Here is a 14,295-nt window from a genome sequence, read left to right as displayed (position 1 = left end):
TGACAAAACTATAGTGATAGAGAAGAGATCAGTGGTTGCCAGAGGTTTGGGTTAGAGGAAGGATGTGATTATTAACGTACACAAGAGTTTCTTAGTGGTGAGAGAAGAGTTCTATGTCTTGATTATGATGACGGTTACTCAAATGTATACATGTGATAACAACTAATATGACTATACACCCACTTTCCACAAAAGCAGTACATGTAAAACCTGGTGAAATGTTAAGAAAGTCAGTGCCTGAATTAACAGTATTATATCAATGTCAATTTCTTGACTTTGACAAGGTATTAAGGTCATGCAAGATATTATTGGGGGAAGATGGGTGATGGGTCAAAAATGTAGTAAGCCTAGATCATGCCACTGCACTCCAGCCTGGGTGACAGTGCGAGTCCATGTCTCAAAGAAACAAACAAAAAGGTAAATATAAAGAAACTTAGGCAGTTCATTCTGCTATACCAAACTCCTTTTTTTTTTTTTTAGAGACGGAGTCTTACTCTGTTGCCCAGGTTGGAGTGCAGTGGCATGATCTCAGCTCACTGCAACCCCCAACTCTGGGTTCAAGCGATTCTCCCACCTCAGCCTCCCAACTAGCTGGGAGTACAGCTGTGCACCACCACACCCAGCTAATTTTTGTATTTTTAATAGAGACGGGTTTCGCCATGTTGGCCAGGCTGGTCTCGAACTCCTGACCTCAGGGGATCCGCCTGCCTCAGCCTCCCAAAGCGCTGGGTAATATTAGAGGCGTGAGCCACCACACCCGGCCTATACTAAACTCTTTTACTTAACAATTGAAGCACTATTCTTCTCTAAGAGACAGCTGTACAATCAAACAGGAAAATATTCAATCATAGACTCTCTGACTATTAAAGAAAATATATTCTTGGCCAGGTGCAGTGGCTCATAGCTATAGTCCCAGCACTTTGGGAGGCCAAGGAGGGCAGAACATTTGAGGTCAGGAGTTCGAGGCCAGCCTGGCCAACATAGTGAAACCCCGTCTCTATTAAAAATACAAAAATTAGCTGGGCATGGTGCTGGGCACCTGTAATCCCAGCTACACAAGAGGCTAAGGCAGGAGAATCGCTTGAGCCTGGGAGGCAGAGGTTGCAGTGAGCAGAGATCACGCCATTACACTCCAGCCTGGGTGACAGATAGTAAGACTGTCTAAAAAAAAAAAAAAGAAAATATACTCTTGTGCAGAAAGATCTTTATACAAATACAACATAAAGGAAGACCACAAAGCTGAAATGTGTTCATGTTATTTTATACACAAAAAAGGAAATGCTAGTTATAAAAATGAAATAATAAAGTTTGCTATGCTCAGGACATTTGTCACCACTGAAAGGAGAAAACAATAGTACATTTTTTCAGAGATTTTTATAAAGGACCCATAAGTACATCCTGTTTCCTGGACAACCAGGTTTAATAATCTCTGCTCTCTTTTTCTAGCCAGGAATTCTTAACCCCAAATAAGAAGACTATCAAAGGACTGTTACAATTCAGTCAATTTCAATATAACTGGTTGCCTCTATAATCATTTTATGCATTTTAAATAATTATTCTTTTTCTATCTGGAGGCAGGGTCTCACTCTGTTGCCCAGGCTAGAAGGCAGTGGTGCGATCTCAGCTCACTGCAACCTCCGCCTCCCAGGTTCAAGCGATCCTCCCACCTCAGCCTCCCAAGTAGCTGGGATTACAGGTGTGTGCCATCACACCTGGCTAATTTTTGAATTTTTATTAGAGACAAGGTTTCACCATGTTGGCCAGGCTGGTCACAAACTCCTGATCTTAAGTGATCTGCCCACCTCAGCCCCCCACAGTGCTGGGATTATAGGCATGAGCCACAGCGCCTGGCCTAAATTCATTATCCTGAGACAGACTCTGCAGGCTTTTTCTAACTGCCAAAAGGGCTGTGGCAACAACAATAACAATAACAATGTAAGAATCTAAACTACCAGGGAAAGTCTCCTGAAATTTTTACCAACCTACCTATACCTCAGTCACAGAAAACATGAGAAGAAACAGAATATGCAGGGCTGCCATCCAAGTTAACACTGCTGTCATTTGTGGTCACTCTACATCTTGTTTAATATATCTTTAAATCATTGCGATTGAAGGCCATCAATGTTCCAGAAGTCCGAGAAGTGATAAAATAACAGTGGAACAGATTTTCAAAATAAGAGATTCTTCATATATTTGTCAAGTTAACTATATTAAAATAATAAAACATCTCCTTTCTCCTTGTTGACTGTTAATCAGATTACAGAGTAACAGTGTTGTAAGAAAACTACCTAACTATACCTTTTAATATGTAGTAACCAGGCTTCATTAAATATTATTTAATTCTTACTAGGACTAAAATTTATTTGCTATTATGTACCACATTTGCAATACATTAGAATTAGCTGCAATGGATAAAACAGATTTGTATCTTACCTCTCCATAAGTATTTAAGTTGCTTTTTAAATAGCCTGTAAGTGCAGCAATTTGGCATGCAAAATATGGTAGTGCCCAGTTTTCTCTTAAAGGAATGGAGTATTCAATTCTTGTTGTATCTACCCTAAAATAAACCACAGATGAACAGTAAATAAGACATTATATTTGTGTTACATTATACTTTTCAAAGTACTTTAACACAAATCTCATTGTTCTCCATAACAATCCTGTGAGGCAGGCATAGCCAGATCCACCATTGTCTTTTTTTTTTTTTTTTTTTTTTTGAGATGGAGTCTATCTCTGTCGCTCAGGCTGCAGTGCAGTGGCACGATCTTGGCTCACTGCAACCTCTGCCTCCAGGGTTCAAGTGAACCTCAGCCTCCTGCATAGCTGGGATTACAGGCGCGAATCACCACACCTGGCTAATTTTTATATTTTTAGTAGAGACTGGGTTTCACCATGTTGTCTCAAACTCCTGACCTCAGGTATGTACCCGCCTCGACCTCCCAAAGTGCTGGGATTACAGGCATGAGCCACCGCGCCCAGCCCAGATCCACCATGGTCTATACAGCATCTTTGAGCAAATTAATAGGGTCTCATCCCCGGCCCCCGTCGCCCCCAAGAAGCTGCAGAGCTACTGTGCACTACTTGGTGAACAGATGGGCCTCTGTGAGAGATTGAAAAAGGCATGCCTTCTCTAGGCACACCCCATGCTAAGGTACACAGCTTGTTGCACAGAGTACCCCGGATTTCAGCCACACCCTCCCTTCCCTTAACCAGATGGCTACCCTTCACTAGAGTACAATCTGCACCATATAATTAGCAGCCTGGCAGATCCAAAGTTCTTATTCCCCTTTACAAAAGGAGTATGAAGTTCAGAAATGTAAGGTAATTTAATCAAGGCCATCTAGCTAGTAGGTGGCATAATTGGGATTAAAATGCTCATCTTTTGATATCTAATTCAATAATCTTTTCAGTCAGCAGGTTCCCCAGAATTAATATCACAGTCTTTTATGTGATATACTTAGAGACTTGAAAATTCCCAGAATCAGAAATATAGGAATGTCAGGCCGGGGACGGTGGCTCATGCCTGTAATCCTAGCAATTTGGGAGGCTGAAGCAGATGGATCACCTAAGCTCAGGAGTTCCAGACCAGCCTGGCCAACGTGGTGAAAACCTGTCTTTATTAATAACACAAAAATTAGCTTGGCGTGGTGGTGCGTGCTTGTAGTACCAGCTACTTGTTAGGCTGAGGCAGAAGAATTGCTTGAACCCGGGAGGCGGAGGTTGCGGACAGCAGAGATCACGCCATTGCACTCCAGCCTGGGTGACACAGCAAGACTCCTCAATCAATTTTCATTGAGAGCTTGTTGTGTCCTGTGCATATCCTCATACCACAATACCTCATACCTCTCCAGCAATCATAGAATTTGGCTCTCTTACCTCAATAGCTATTTTCTACACAAAAATAAAGGTGCTATTGTTTTTTTGAAAATTTATGAAAATTGCTGCCTAACTTGTCTAAGTAATAATGATTAACATGCTTGCATGTTAACTTAGTTCCCTCAATGGCCAAGTGACACACTCCTGCATACTGGTATCAGAGTTGGTAATTATATTTCCAATTACACCAATCATGAACCACTGAATTGTTTGCAAATAATCAAAATTACAAATGTCACATCCTCACAGACCAAGAAGATAAAGTTGCAACAGCAATAAATCCAACCAGGCTCAGCATGTTATCACAGCCAAAAGAAACAAACACATACTTCAAAATGCCATGAAAACATAGGAACAAAAACATTTTTGAGAAAGCAATTTTCTCCTTCCATAATAGCAGCATATATAATAAATCCTAAAAATCATTTTTACTCATCTCTTTTCCTAGTCTCAGACCTCTAAGCACTAACAACTTTTTTCCTATTCATAATAGCAGCATATACAATAAACCCTAAAAATCATTTTTACTCATCTCTTTTCCTAGTCTCAGACCTCTAAGCACTAATAACTTTCTTCCTATTCCCTCCCCAATTGCTGGAGTGCAGTGACATGATCATGGCTCACTGCAGCCTCGACCTCCCAGGCTCAGAGGATCGCCCCACCTCAGTATCCCCAAGTAGCTGGGATTACAGGCACATGCCACCACGCCCACCTAATTTTTTGTATTTTTAGTAGAGCCAGCATTATGACACGTTGCCCAGGCTGGTCTCAAACTTCTGGGTTCAAACAATCTGCCTGCCTTTGCTTCCCAAAGTGCTGGGATAACAGGTGTGAGCTACCATGCCCGGTAGCACAATGTACTTCCTTTCTTTCTTTTTTTTTTTTTTTTTTGAGACGGAGTCTTGCTCTGTCACCCAGGCTGGAGTGCAATGGTGCAATCTCGGCTCACTACAATCTCTGCCTCCCAGGTTCAAGCGATTCTCCTGCCTCAGCCTCCTGAGTAGCTGGGACTACAGGTGCCCACCACCACGCCTGGCTAATTTTTTGTATTTTTAGTAGAGACAAGGTTTCACTATGACGGCCAGGCTGGTTTGGAACTCCTGACCTCATGATCCACCTGCCTCAGCCTCCCAAAGTGCTGGGATAACAGGCGTGAGCCACCGTACTTTCTTAAGTCATCTGCAGCCCTCTCTGTGATGCTTCAAAATAATATTTTGACCATTTTCTGTTTAGCACAATAGTTCAGTAGCTAAGCAAAACAAGACAAAAGAATTTCCCAGGAAGAAAAGAGATAAAAACAGGGTAAAAAAGAATTACACTTAAATATTTTTGTTCCTGTCAATATCTGTAATAATACTAATCACTATTATAAAAAATCAAGGATCTCCACTGCCCTATAATCCATTCAAGTATTCATCCCTTATATAAATATTTTACAGGATCAAAACTCTTCAATGAATTTATATTCTGCTTTTTAAACTTAAATGTATTCTGCATGTTTTCCTTTCTTCATACTTATTCTTTTTTGAAAAATATTTTATTGTAAAAGCAATATATGTTTGTTAAAGAAATATTAGAAAATGTATACTAACAAAAAGAAGAAAAATCTTAAAACACCTATAATCTCACCCATTCAGAGGCTAACATTGTTAAATCTTCTGCCATAGCTTAGTCAGTACAGTACGATGAGGAAAAGAAACACAAGGAATCAAGTTGCAAAGGAAAGTAAAACTGTGGGGTTTTTTTTTTGCAGAAGATACTGTGTACATAGAAAACCCTAAAGAATCTTAAAAAGTCGGGCGCGGTGGTTCATGCCTGTAATTCCAGCATTTTGGGAGGCCGAGGTGGGCGGATCATGAGGTCAGGAGATCGAGACCATCCTGGCTAACACAGTGAAACCCCGTCTCTACTAAAAATACAAAAAAATTAGCCGGGCACGGTGGCGGGCATCTGTAGTCCCTGCTACTCCAAAGGCTGAGGCAGGAGAATGGCGTGAACCCGGGAGGCAGAGCTTGCAGTGAGCCAAGATCGCGCCACTGCACTCCAGCCCAGATGACAGAGTGCGACTCCGTCTCAAAAAAAAAAAAAAACTCAAAAAAATACCAAAACGAATAAATGAATTTAGCGAGGCTGTGGGCTATACGGTTTCTATTTTTTTTTTTTTTTTTTTTGAGATGGAGTCTCATTCTGTCACCCAGGCTGGAGTGTAATAGCGTGATCTCGGCTCACTGCCACCTCTGCCTCCCGGGTTCAAGCGATTCTCCTGCCTCAGCCTCCTAAGTAGCTGGGACTACAGGTATGTGACACCACGCCCGGCTTATTTTTTTGTATTTTTAGTAGAGACGGGGTTTCACTGTGTTAGCCGGAATGGTCTCGATCTCCTGACCTTGTGATCCGCCCGCCTCCGCCTCCCAAAATCCTGGGACTACAGGCGTGAGCCACCGTGCTCGCCCTGTTTTTGCTGTTTTGAGATAGTTTCCCTCTTGTTGCCCAGGCTGGAGTCCAATGGTGCGATCTCGGCTCACTGCAACCTCCGCCTCCCAAGTTCAAGTGATTCTCCTGCCTCAGCCTCCCCAGTAGCTGGGATTACAGGCACGCACCACCACAATCAGCGAATTTTGTATTTTTTGTAGAGACAGGGTTTCACCATGTTGGTCAGGTTGGTCTCAAACTCCTGACCTTAGGTGATCCACCCACCTTGGCCTCTCAAAGTGCTGGGATTACAAGCATGAGCCACCACACCCAGCCAGCTGTGGGATATAAGGTTAATAGACACAAATCAATTGTTTTTCTATAAACTATCAATGAACATTAAAATTAGCTTTTTTGTTTTTTTGTTTTTTGAGACGGAGTTTCGCTCTTATTGCCCAGGCTGGAGTGCAACGGCGCGATCTTGGCTCACCACAACCTCTGCCTCCGGGTTCAAGCGAGTCTCCTGCCTTAGCCTCCCAAGTAGTTGGCATTACAGGCATGCACCACCACGCCCAGCTAATTTTGTATTTTTAGTAGAGACAGAGTTTCTCCATATGGGTCAGGCTGGTCTCAAACTCCCAAACTCTGGTGATCCGCCCACCTCGGCCTCCCAAAGTGTTGGGATTACAGGCATGAGCCACTGCGCCCAGCCTAAAATTACCATTAATAACAACATCAAAAAGATAAAATCTCTATGAATGAATCTTTAAAAAGATGGGTAAGATCTCTACACTAAAAACAAGAAAATTGGGCTGGGTGCAGTGGCTCACACCTGACACTTTGGGAGGCACAGACAGACGACTGCTTGAGCCCAGGAGTTCAAGACCAGCCTGGTCAACATGGCAAAATCCCATCTCTACCAAAAATATAAAAATTAGCTGGGTGTGGCTTCCATGGTCCCAGTTATATGGTAGAGTGAAGCAGGAAGATCGCTTGAACCCAGGTGGAGGCTGCAGTGAGCCAAGAGTGTGCCACTGCACTCCCACTCCAGCCTGGGCGACAGAGAGAGACTCTGTCTCAAAAAAAGAAAAAAAGAAAAAGGAAGAAAACCCACAAAAATGCTGAGAGAAAGAAACCCTAAATAAATGAAGTGATATGTCAGATGTATCATGTTTTATATACCACAGAATGGAAGACTCAATATTGTTAACATGTCCGTTCTCCCCACTTGAACTGATGGATCCATGACATCTTTATCAAAATCTGAGCAAGCTTTTAAAAAGGAAATTTAAAAGCTGATTCTAAAATTTATATGGAAGTACTAAGGATCTACAATAGCCAAAATAATCTGGACAAAGGAGAACACATTTAGAGGGTTAAACAATCTAATTTTGACTTATAAAAAGGCAACAGTTATCAATACAGTATGGTATTGGAATTAGAATATACAAATCAATAGGACAAAAAAGACCAGTCTAGAAATAAACCCACACATACATAGTTCATTTTTACTCAAAGTGCTAAGTCAAACCACTAGTAAAAAGAAAGTCTTTTTAAAAATCATGCTGTAACAACTGGACAACTATGCGAAAAAGAAAATCTCAACCATTATCTCACATTGTACATAAAAATTAATTTGAAATAGATCATATACCTAAACCTAAAAACCGAAACCATAATGTTTCTTGATGAAAACATAGGAAAACATTACAGTATATTTCCGGTGAAGAAAGATTTATTGAGGCTGGGCATGGTGGCTCACTCACGCCTGTAATCCCAGCACTTTGGGAGGCTGAAGTGAAAGGATCACTTGAGCCTAGGAGTTTGAGACCAGCCTAGGCAACATAATGAGACCACGCCTCTACAAAAAATAGAAAAATTAGCAAGGCACGGTGGCACATGCATGTAGTCCCAGCTACTTGGAAGGCTGAGGTGACAGGATCCAGTGAGCCTGGGAGGTCAAGATTGCAGTGAGCCAAGACCACACCACTGCACTCCAGACTGTCTCAAAAAGAAAGAAAGAAAGAAAGAAAAAGACAAAGAAAAAAAAAGAAAGATTTCTTGGACAGGATACTGTAAGTATTAATCTTAAAAGAAAGCAAGCCACAGCCTATGAAAAAATATTCACAGTACACATATGAGACCAAAGACTGTTATCTACAATAACAAAGAACTCTGACAAATAAACAATTAAAAGATAAATCTAAGCTTTTTTTTTTTTTGAGACCGAGTCTCACTCTGTCACCCAGGCTGGAGTGCAGTGACACAATCTCGGCTCACTGCAACCTCCGCCTCCCAGGTTCAAGCCATTCTCCTGCCTCAGCCTCCTGAGTAGCTGGGACTACAGGCGCATGCCACCCTGTCCAGCTAATTTTTGTATTTTTAGTAGAGGGGGGGTTTCCCCATGTTGGCCAGGATGGTCTCCTAGATCTCCTAATCTCATGATCTTCCTGCTTCAGCCTCCCAAAGTGCTGGGATTACAGGTGTGAGACCCTGCGCCTGGCAGTCTAAGCTTTTAAAATGGGCAAAATACTTAGACATTTCACAAAATACATGAATGACCAACAAACACATGAAAAGGTACCCAATATCATTAATCATCAGGGAAATACAAGAATATAGACCACATGGAACTCTCACACAATTTTGACAGAAAAATAGAATGGTACCATCACTTTAGAAAACAGTTTGGCAGTATCTTAAAAGTTAAATATACACCTGCCATACGACCTAGCAATTCTACCCAAAAGAAATGAAAGCGTATGTCCACACAAAACTGGAAACTACCCAAATGTCCATCAGTATCTGAATAAATGAATTATGATATATTCATACTATGTAATAGAACTTAGTGATAAAAAAAGAATGAACTATTAATATAGCCAACATACATGAATACCAAAATAACACTGAGTAAAAAAAGCTGGAGCCCCACCACCAAAAAGTATGTGCTGTATGACTCCATTAATATATAATTCTAGAAAACACCATCTATAGAGACTGAAAGCAAATCATGCTGGGCATGCTCACTCACACCTGTAATCACAGCACTTTGGGAGGCTGAGGCATGCAAATTGTTTGAGCCCAGGAGTTTGAGATCAGCCTGGGCAACATGGTGAAACCCCATCTCTACTAAAAATGCAAAAATCAGCTGGCCGTGGTGGTGCACACCTGTAATCCCAGCTACTTGGGAGGCTGAGGCAGGAATTGCTTGAACCCAGGAGGCAGAGGCTGCAGCAAGCTGAGATCGTGCCACTGCACTCCAGCTTAGGCGACAGAGTGAGACTCAGTCTCAAAAAATAAAAAAAAGAAAAAAAAAAAGAAAGCAGACACAGGTTTCCTGGGGACAGCAGCATAGTAGTGGTGGTTGGGTAAGAAAAGAGGGAGGTATTAGAAAGGAAATTTTGGAGACTGGGCATAGTGGCTCACACCTGTAATCCCAACACTTTGGGAGGCTGAAGTGGGCAGATCACTTGAGGTCAGGGGTTTGAGACCAGCCTGGCCAACATGGTGAAACCCATCCTCTACTCAAAATATAAAAATTAGCCAGGCATGGTGGCACATGTCTATAACCCCAGCTACTCAGGAGGCTGAGGCAGGAGAATTGCTGGAACCTGGGAGATGGAGGTTGCAGTGAGCCTAGACTGCACCACTGCACTCCAGCCTGGGTGAGAGTGAGATCCTGTCTCAAAAAAAAAAAAAAAAAAAAAAAGGAAACTTTGGGTAGTGATGGATATGTTCATTATACTGATTGTGTTGATGATTTTGTGGGTATATTTAAATGCCTAAATTGATCAAATTGGATACTTTAAGTATGTCTGGTTCATTCTATGTCAATTATACCTCAATAAAGCTGTTAAAAAGCATTAAAATACTTATTCACATATACATTCATAGAAGATAGGTTTGCATATATTTATACACACACCCACACACAGATACACATACATATGCAAAAACAGGATCACATGTGACAGTCAAATGAAACAAAAGCTGCAAGGAAGTTAGCAGTGCCTAGAACCTAGTAAACATTCAGTATTACAGTAAATCTTAGCTCTTTCCTAATTCTCTAACAAACTATTTTTTACTTAACAATATATTATGAACATCTTTCCAAGATATCCATGTCAATAAACATACTTCAAGAACATTTAATGACCATGACACACCATTGTATAGTATAGATCTACTATAAATTTCCTATTGTTATACACTTTGTTTCCAACTTTGTCTATTACAAATAATTTTTAAAAACATGAATCAGGCCAGGCACAGTGACTATGGGAGGCCAAGGCAGGTGGATCACTTGAGGCCAGGAGTCCAAGACCGGCCTGGCCAACATGACAAAACTCCATCTCTACTAAAAATACAAAAATTAGCTGGCTGTAGTAGTGCACACCTGTAGTCCCAGCTACTCAAGAGGCTGAGGCACGAGAATCACTTGAACCCACTAGGCGGAGGATGCAGTGAGCTGAGATTGCACCACTGCACTACAGCCTGGGTGATAGAGCAAGACTTGGTCAAAAACAAAAACACAAAAAACATGAACCAGTATTTTTATATGGTAATTATTGATTTCATTGTTTTTATTTATTTATTATTATTATTATTATACTTTAAGTTCTAGGGTACATGTGCATAACGTGCAGGTTTGTTACATATGTATACTTGTGCCATGTTGCTGTGCTGCACCCATCAACTCGTCAGCACCCATCAACTCGTCATTTACATCAGGTATAACTCCCAATGCAGTCCCTCCCCCCTCCCCCCGATTTCATTGTATAAGCTCATTAATCCATCTAAAATTTATCTTAATATGTGTGCAATAAGCATTTATTTTCCAGATTTAGTTGTCCCAATACCTTTTAATGAACATCATGTCTTCTGTAGGGAATAGAGAAGTTCTTCAAAGTTTCTTAACCCATAAAGGGTTTATCATTCCCTGGTTAAATGTTTGTATATGTATATTCCGAGGCTGCTCCAACTTGTTCTGGTAGGTTGAGATAAGGCTAAATGAGTCTGGAATTAGGATGCTTGCCATTGCTTTTTTGGAAACCCCTCTGACCTCTTATCACTAACTTCCTCTTTTGTCTTCTTTCCCTTCTCCCTATTTAGGAAAGTTCTGAATTATTAGCCAATAGAGTTAAGTTTAGAGTGTGAGGTCCCATCCCAGCCAATGGGAATGGGACACAGCTCTAGGGAATTGCATCAGGATGTAAAGGTTATAAATGTCCTCGACTCCTTTGTTCAGCGTGCTCTCGTGGTTGGACTGCTGATGAGTGCACCCTTTTCGCAGAAAGTAAACTAGTCTTACTGAGGGATCCTCCGTCTTGGTGTTGATTTCTTTGCAATATCAAACTCCCATGCCCAACATCTTCTAAAGCAGCAGCCCCCAATGTTTTTGGCACCAGGGACTGGTTTTGTGGAAGACAATCCATGGATGCGGGGTGATATGGTTTGGCTATTTTCCCACCCAAATCTCATCTTGAATGTAGCTCCCACAGTTCCCAAGTGTTGTGAGAGGGAGTTGGTGGGAGGTAACTGAATCATGGGGGCAAGTCTTTCCCATGCTGTTCTCATGATAGTGAATAAGTCTCACAAGATCTGATGGTTTTATAAAGAGGAGTTTCTCTGCATAAGCTCTCTTCTCTTGTCTGCTACCACGTGAGATGTGCCTTTCACCTTCTGCCATGATTGTGAGGCCTCTCCAGCCACATGGAACTGAGTCCATTAAACCTTTTTCTTTTGTAAATTTCCCAGTCTTGGGTATTTCTTTACCAGCAGTGTGAAAACAGACTAATACAGGGGGGCTGGGGGGGGATGGTTTGGGGATGAAGTTGTTCCACTTCAGATCATCAGGCATTAGATTCTCATAAGGAGCACACAACCTAGATTCCTCACATGCACAGTTCACAATAGGGTTCGTGCTCCTATGAGAATATAATGCTTCTGCTGATCTGACAGGAGGCGGAGCTCAGGTGGTAATGCAAGCAATGGGGAGTGGCAGTAAATACAGATAAGTCTTCAGTTGTCATCATCATCATTATCATCATCATCATCATCATCGTCACTGCTGCTGCTGCTGCTGCCACTCACCTCCTGCTGTGAGGCCAGGTTCCTAACAGGCCACTGATGGGTACTGGTCTGTGGCTTGGGAGTTGGGAATCCCTGTTCTAAAGATCACCTATTTTCATATATATTATCCCTAAAATTTTTTTGAAAGTTAACTTTCTAAAAGACAAACAAGAAATTCATATACCATAAGGTAGGAGGTGGGGCAGAAGGACCCCAGCAACCACTCCATCAGCCCAGCACCAGGAAGCTGAACTCAGTAGTTCCCTTCCCAAAGGTTTACCTAACCATGTATTAGTGCAGTCAAATCTTTAAAACTCTGCACCAGAAACACAAAGTAGGTGTCTGGAATACAGAAGGGAGAATCCTTCTCCAGTGTCTGCTGCACAAACTGAGTAGGATCTCTGCCAGCCATTCCACCCACAAGTGACATCCTGGACAGGCCTCCCCTTTACCACCTCCCTCGACACCTATGCTACTCACTCTTTTCCCGTCACAACGCGTGGTGGGAGTAAGAACCAGAAGGCTAACAGTAGGAGGTGACAAAATCAAGTAAGACCCACTTCTTTCCTGCAGTGGCAGAGTCTGGCAGATTGTAGCACAAACTAACAGCTCAAAACAGTAATTAGATCAATTTTGGAGTCCACAGACCTACTGATACATTCACAGAGATCTGCAACTTCTCTTTGAGTTTAATTTCATGTTTTCATTTTAATGATGTTTAGAAACATCACAGAATAAACACTATGCATCACATGGATGACCCCCATGGAACTCACTATTGCCAAAGGACTTCAGTGCTCACTTTTGTGTGGTGTTAACATCTAGTTGGCAATGCGGTACCACTTTAATTGGTTTGAGCTAATCAGAAAAAAATGACATAGTCTTAATAATAAATGATACATTGCCAAATAAAAACAAAACAATCACCCAGGCACAGTGGCTCATGTCTGTAATCCCAACACTTTGGGAGGCTGAGGTAGGCAGATTGCTTGAGCCCAGGAGTTCGAGACCAGCCTGGGCAACATGGTGAGACTCCACCTTTACTAAAAAAAGCAGGGTGTGGTGGTGTACACCTGTCATCCCAGCTACTAGGGAAGCTGAGGTGGGAGGATCATCTGAGTCTAGGGAGGTTGATGCTGCAGTGAGCTGTGATCACATCACTGCACTTAAGCCTGGGTGATGGGAGTGAGACCCTGTCTCAAAAAACCCGAAACAACAGCAACAAAAACACCGATGTTTTGATCACTATGGTAGAAAAAATAAAATTGTTTGTAGTAGACTAAACAGAGCCAAAATCATGAGAACTGAGTCATTCACAGCACCCAGTTGTACAGGTGTGTTACAGTTGCAAGAACCTGCTGACCTTGACTCTAAAGAGAAGAAAGAAGACAAACAAACGAACCTGTTGCTGCACTGGTACCACATTTACACTGAGGGTGTGCAATTTGGTTTCAGTAAAATATCACTTTTACATAAATTAGTATTTTCAAGTAATATTTTACTGGTTATTATTTTATTGGTAAATTAGTTTCGATTTTATATGCATTTAAGTATAAGGAGCTTTACCTAGTTTATGTTTTATATTTAGGTAGCCTTATAATTCAAATTACTTAAGTCAATGCATGAATCCATGAGAGTAACTTAAGTTTTAAATATTTATAACTGAAGTTTGAGAAACATGGAGTTAGATGACATATGTCTAAGTTTGGCATGTCAATGTATAATATGTGAAAGCTGAAAACCACCTATACAATGTCAATATAATGGCTGCACATTCCCTTGTACTAATGTATCACAATTAACCTAACCATTCTCCTCTGATTTTTTTATATTATTACAAATGACTATATTACTATTATAAATTATAACTGTATTGTTTTTTAAATTATTACAAATAGGCTGGGCACAGTGGCTCATGCCTATAATCCCAGC

The 14,295-nt window shown here is 41.4% G+C and overlaps 1 protein-coding gene across 9 annotated transcripts in view; it reads right to left on the bottom strand.

Moving 5' to 3' along the window:
* DPY19L4 (dpy-19 like 4) overlaps nt 1–14,295 on the bottom strand; it is a 76,110-nt gene that overhangs the window by 32,510 nt on the left and 29,305 nt on the right. For 7 of the 9 annotated variants that reach the window (XM_005563724.5, XM_045398514.3, XM_015455044.4 and 4 more), the window contains one exon: nt 2,434–2,557. The exons of the other annotated variants lie outside the window; for them this stretch is intronic. In XM_005563724.5, the coding sequence (XP_005563781.3) occupies nt 2,434–2,557 (124 nt within the window). The remainder of the gene's footprint in view (nt 1–2,433; nt 2,558–14,295) is intronic. 9 annotated transcript variants of the gene reach the window in all.

This window comes from Macaca fascicularis, chromosome 8 (genome assembly GCF_037993035.2).
Source record: "Macaca fascicularis isolate 582-1 chromosome 8, T2T-MFA8v1.1".
In the NCBI taxonomy this organism is placed as follows: domain Eukaryota; kingdom Metazoa; phylum Chordata; class Mammalia; order Primates; family Cercopithecidae; genus Macaca; species Macaca fascicularis.
The sequence above is the reverse complement of the archived record's forward strand: the minus strand, read 5'-3'. Positions and strand labels throughout refer to the sequence as shown.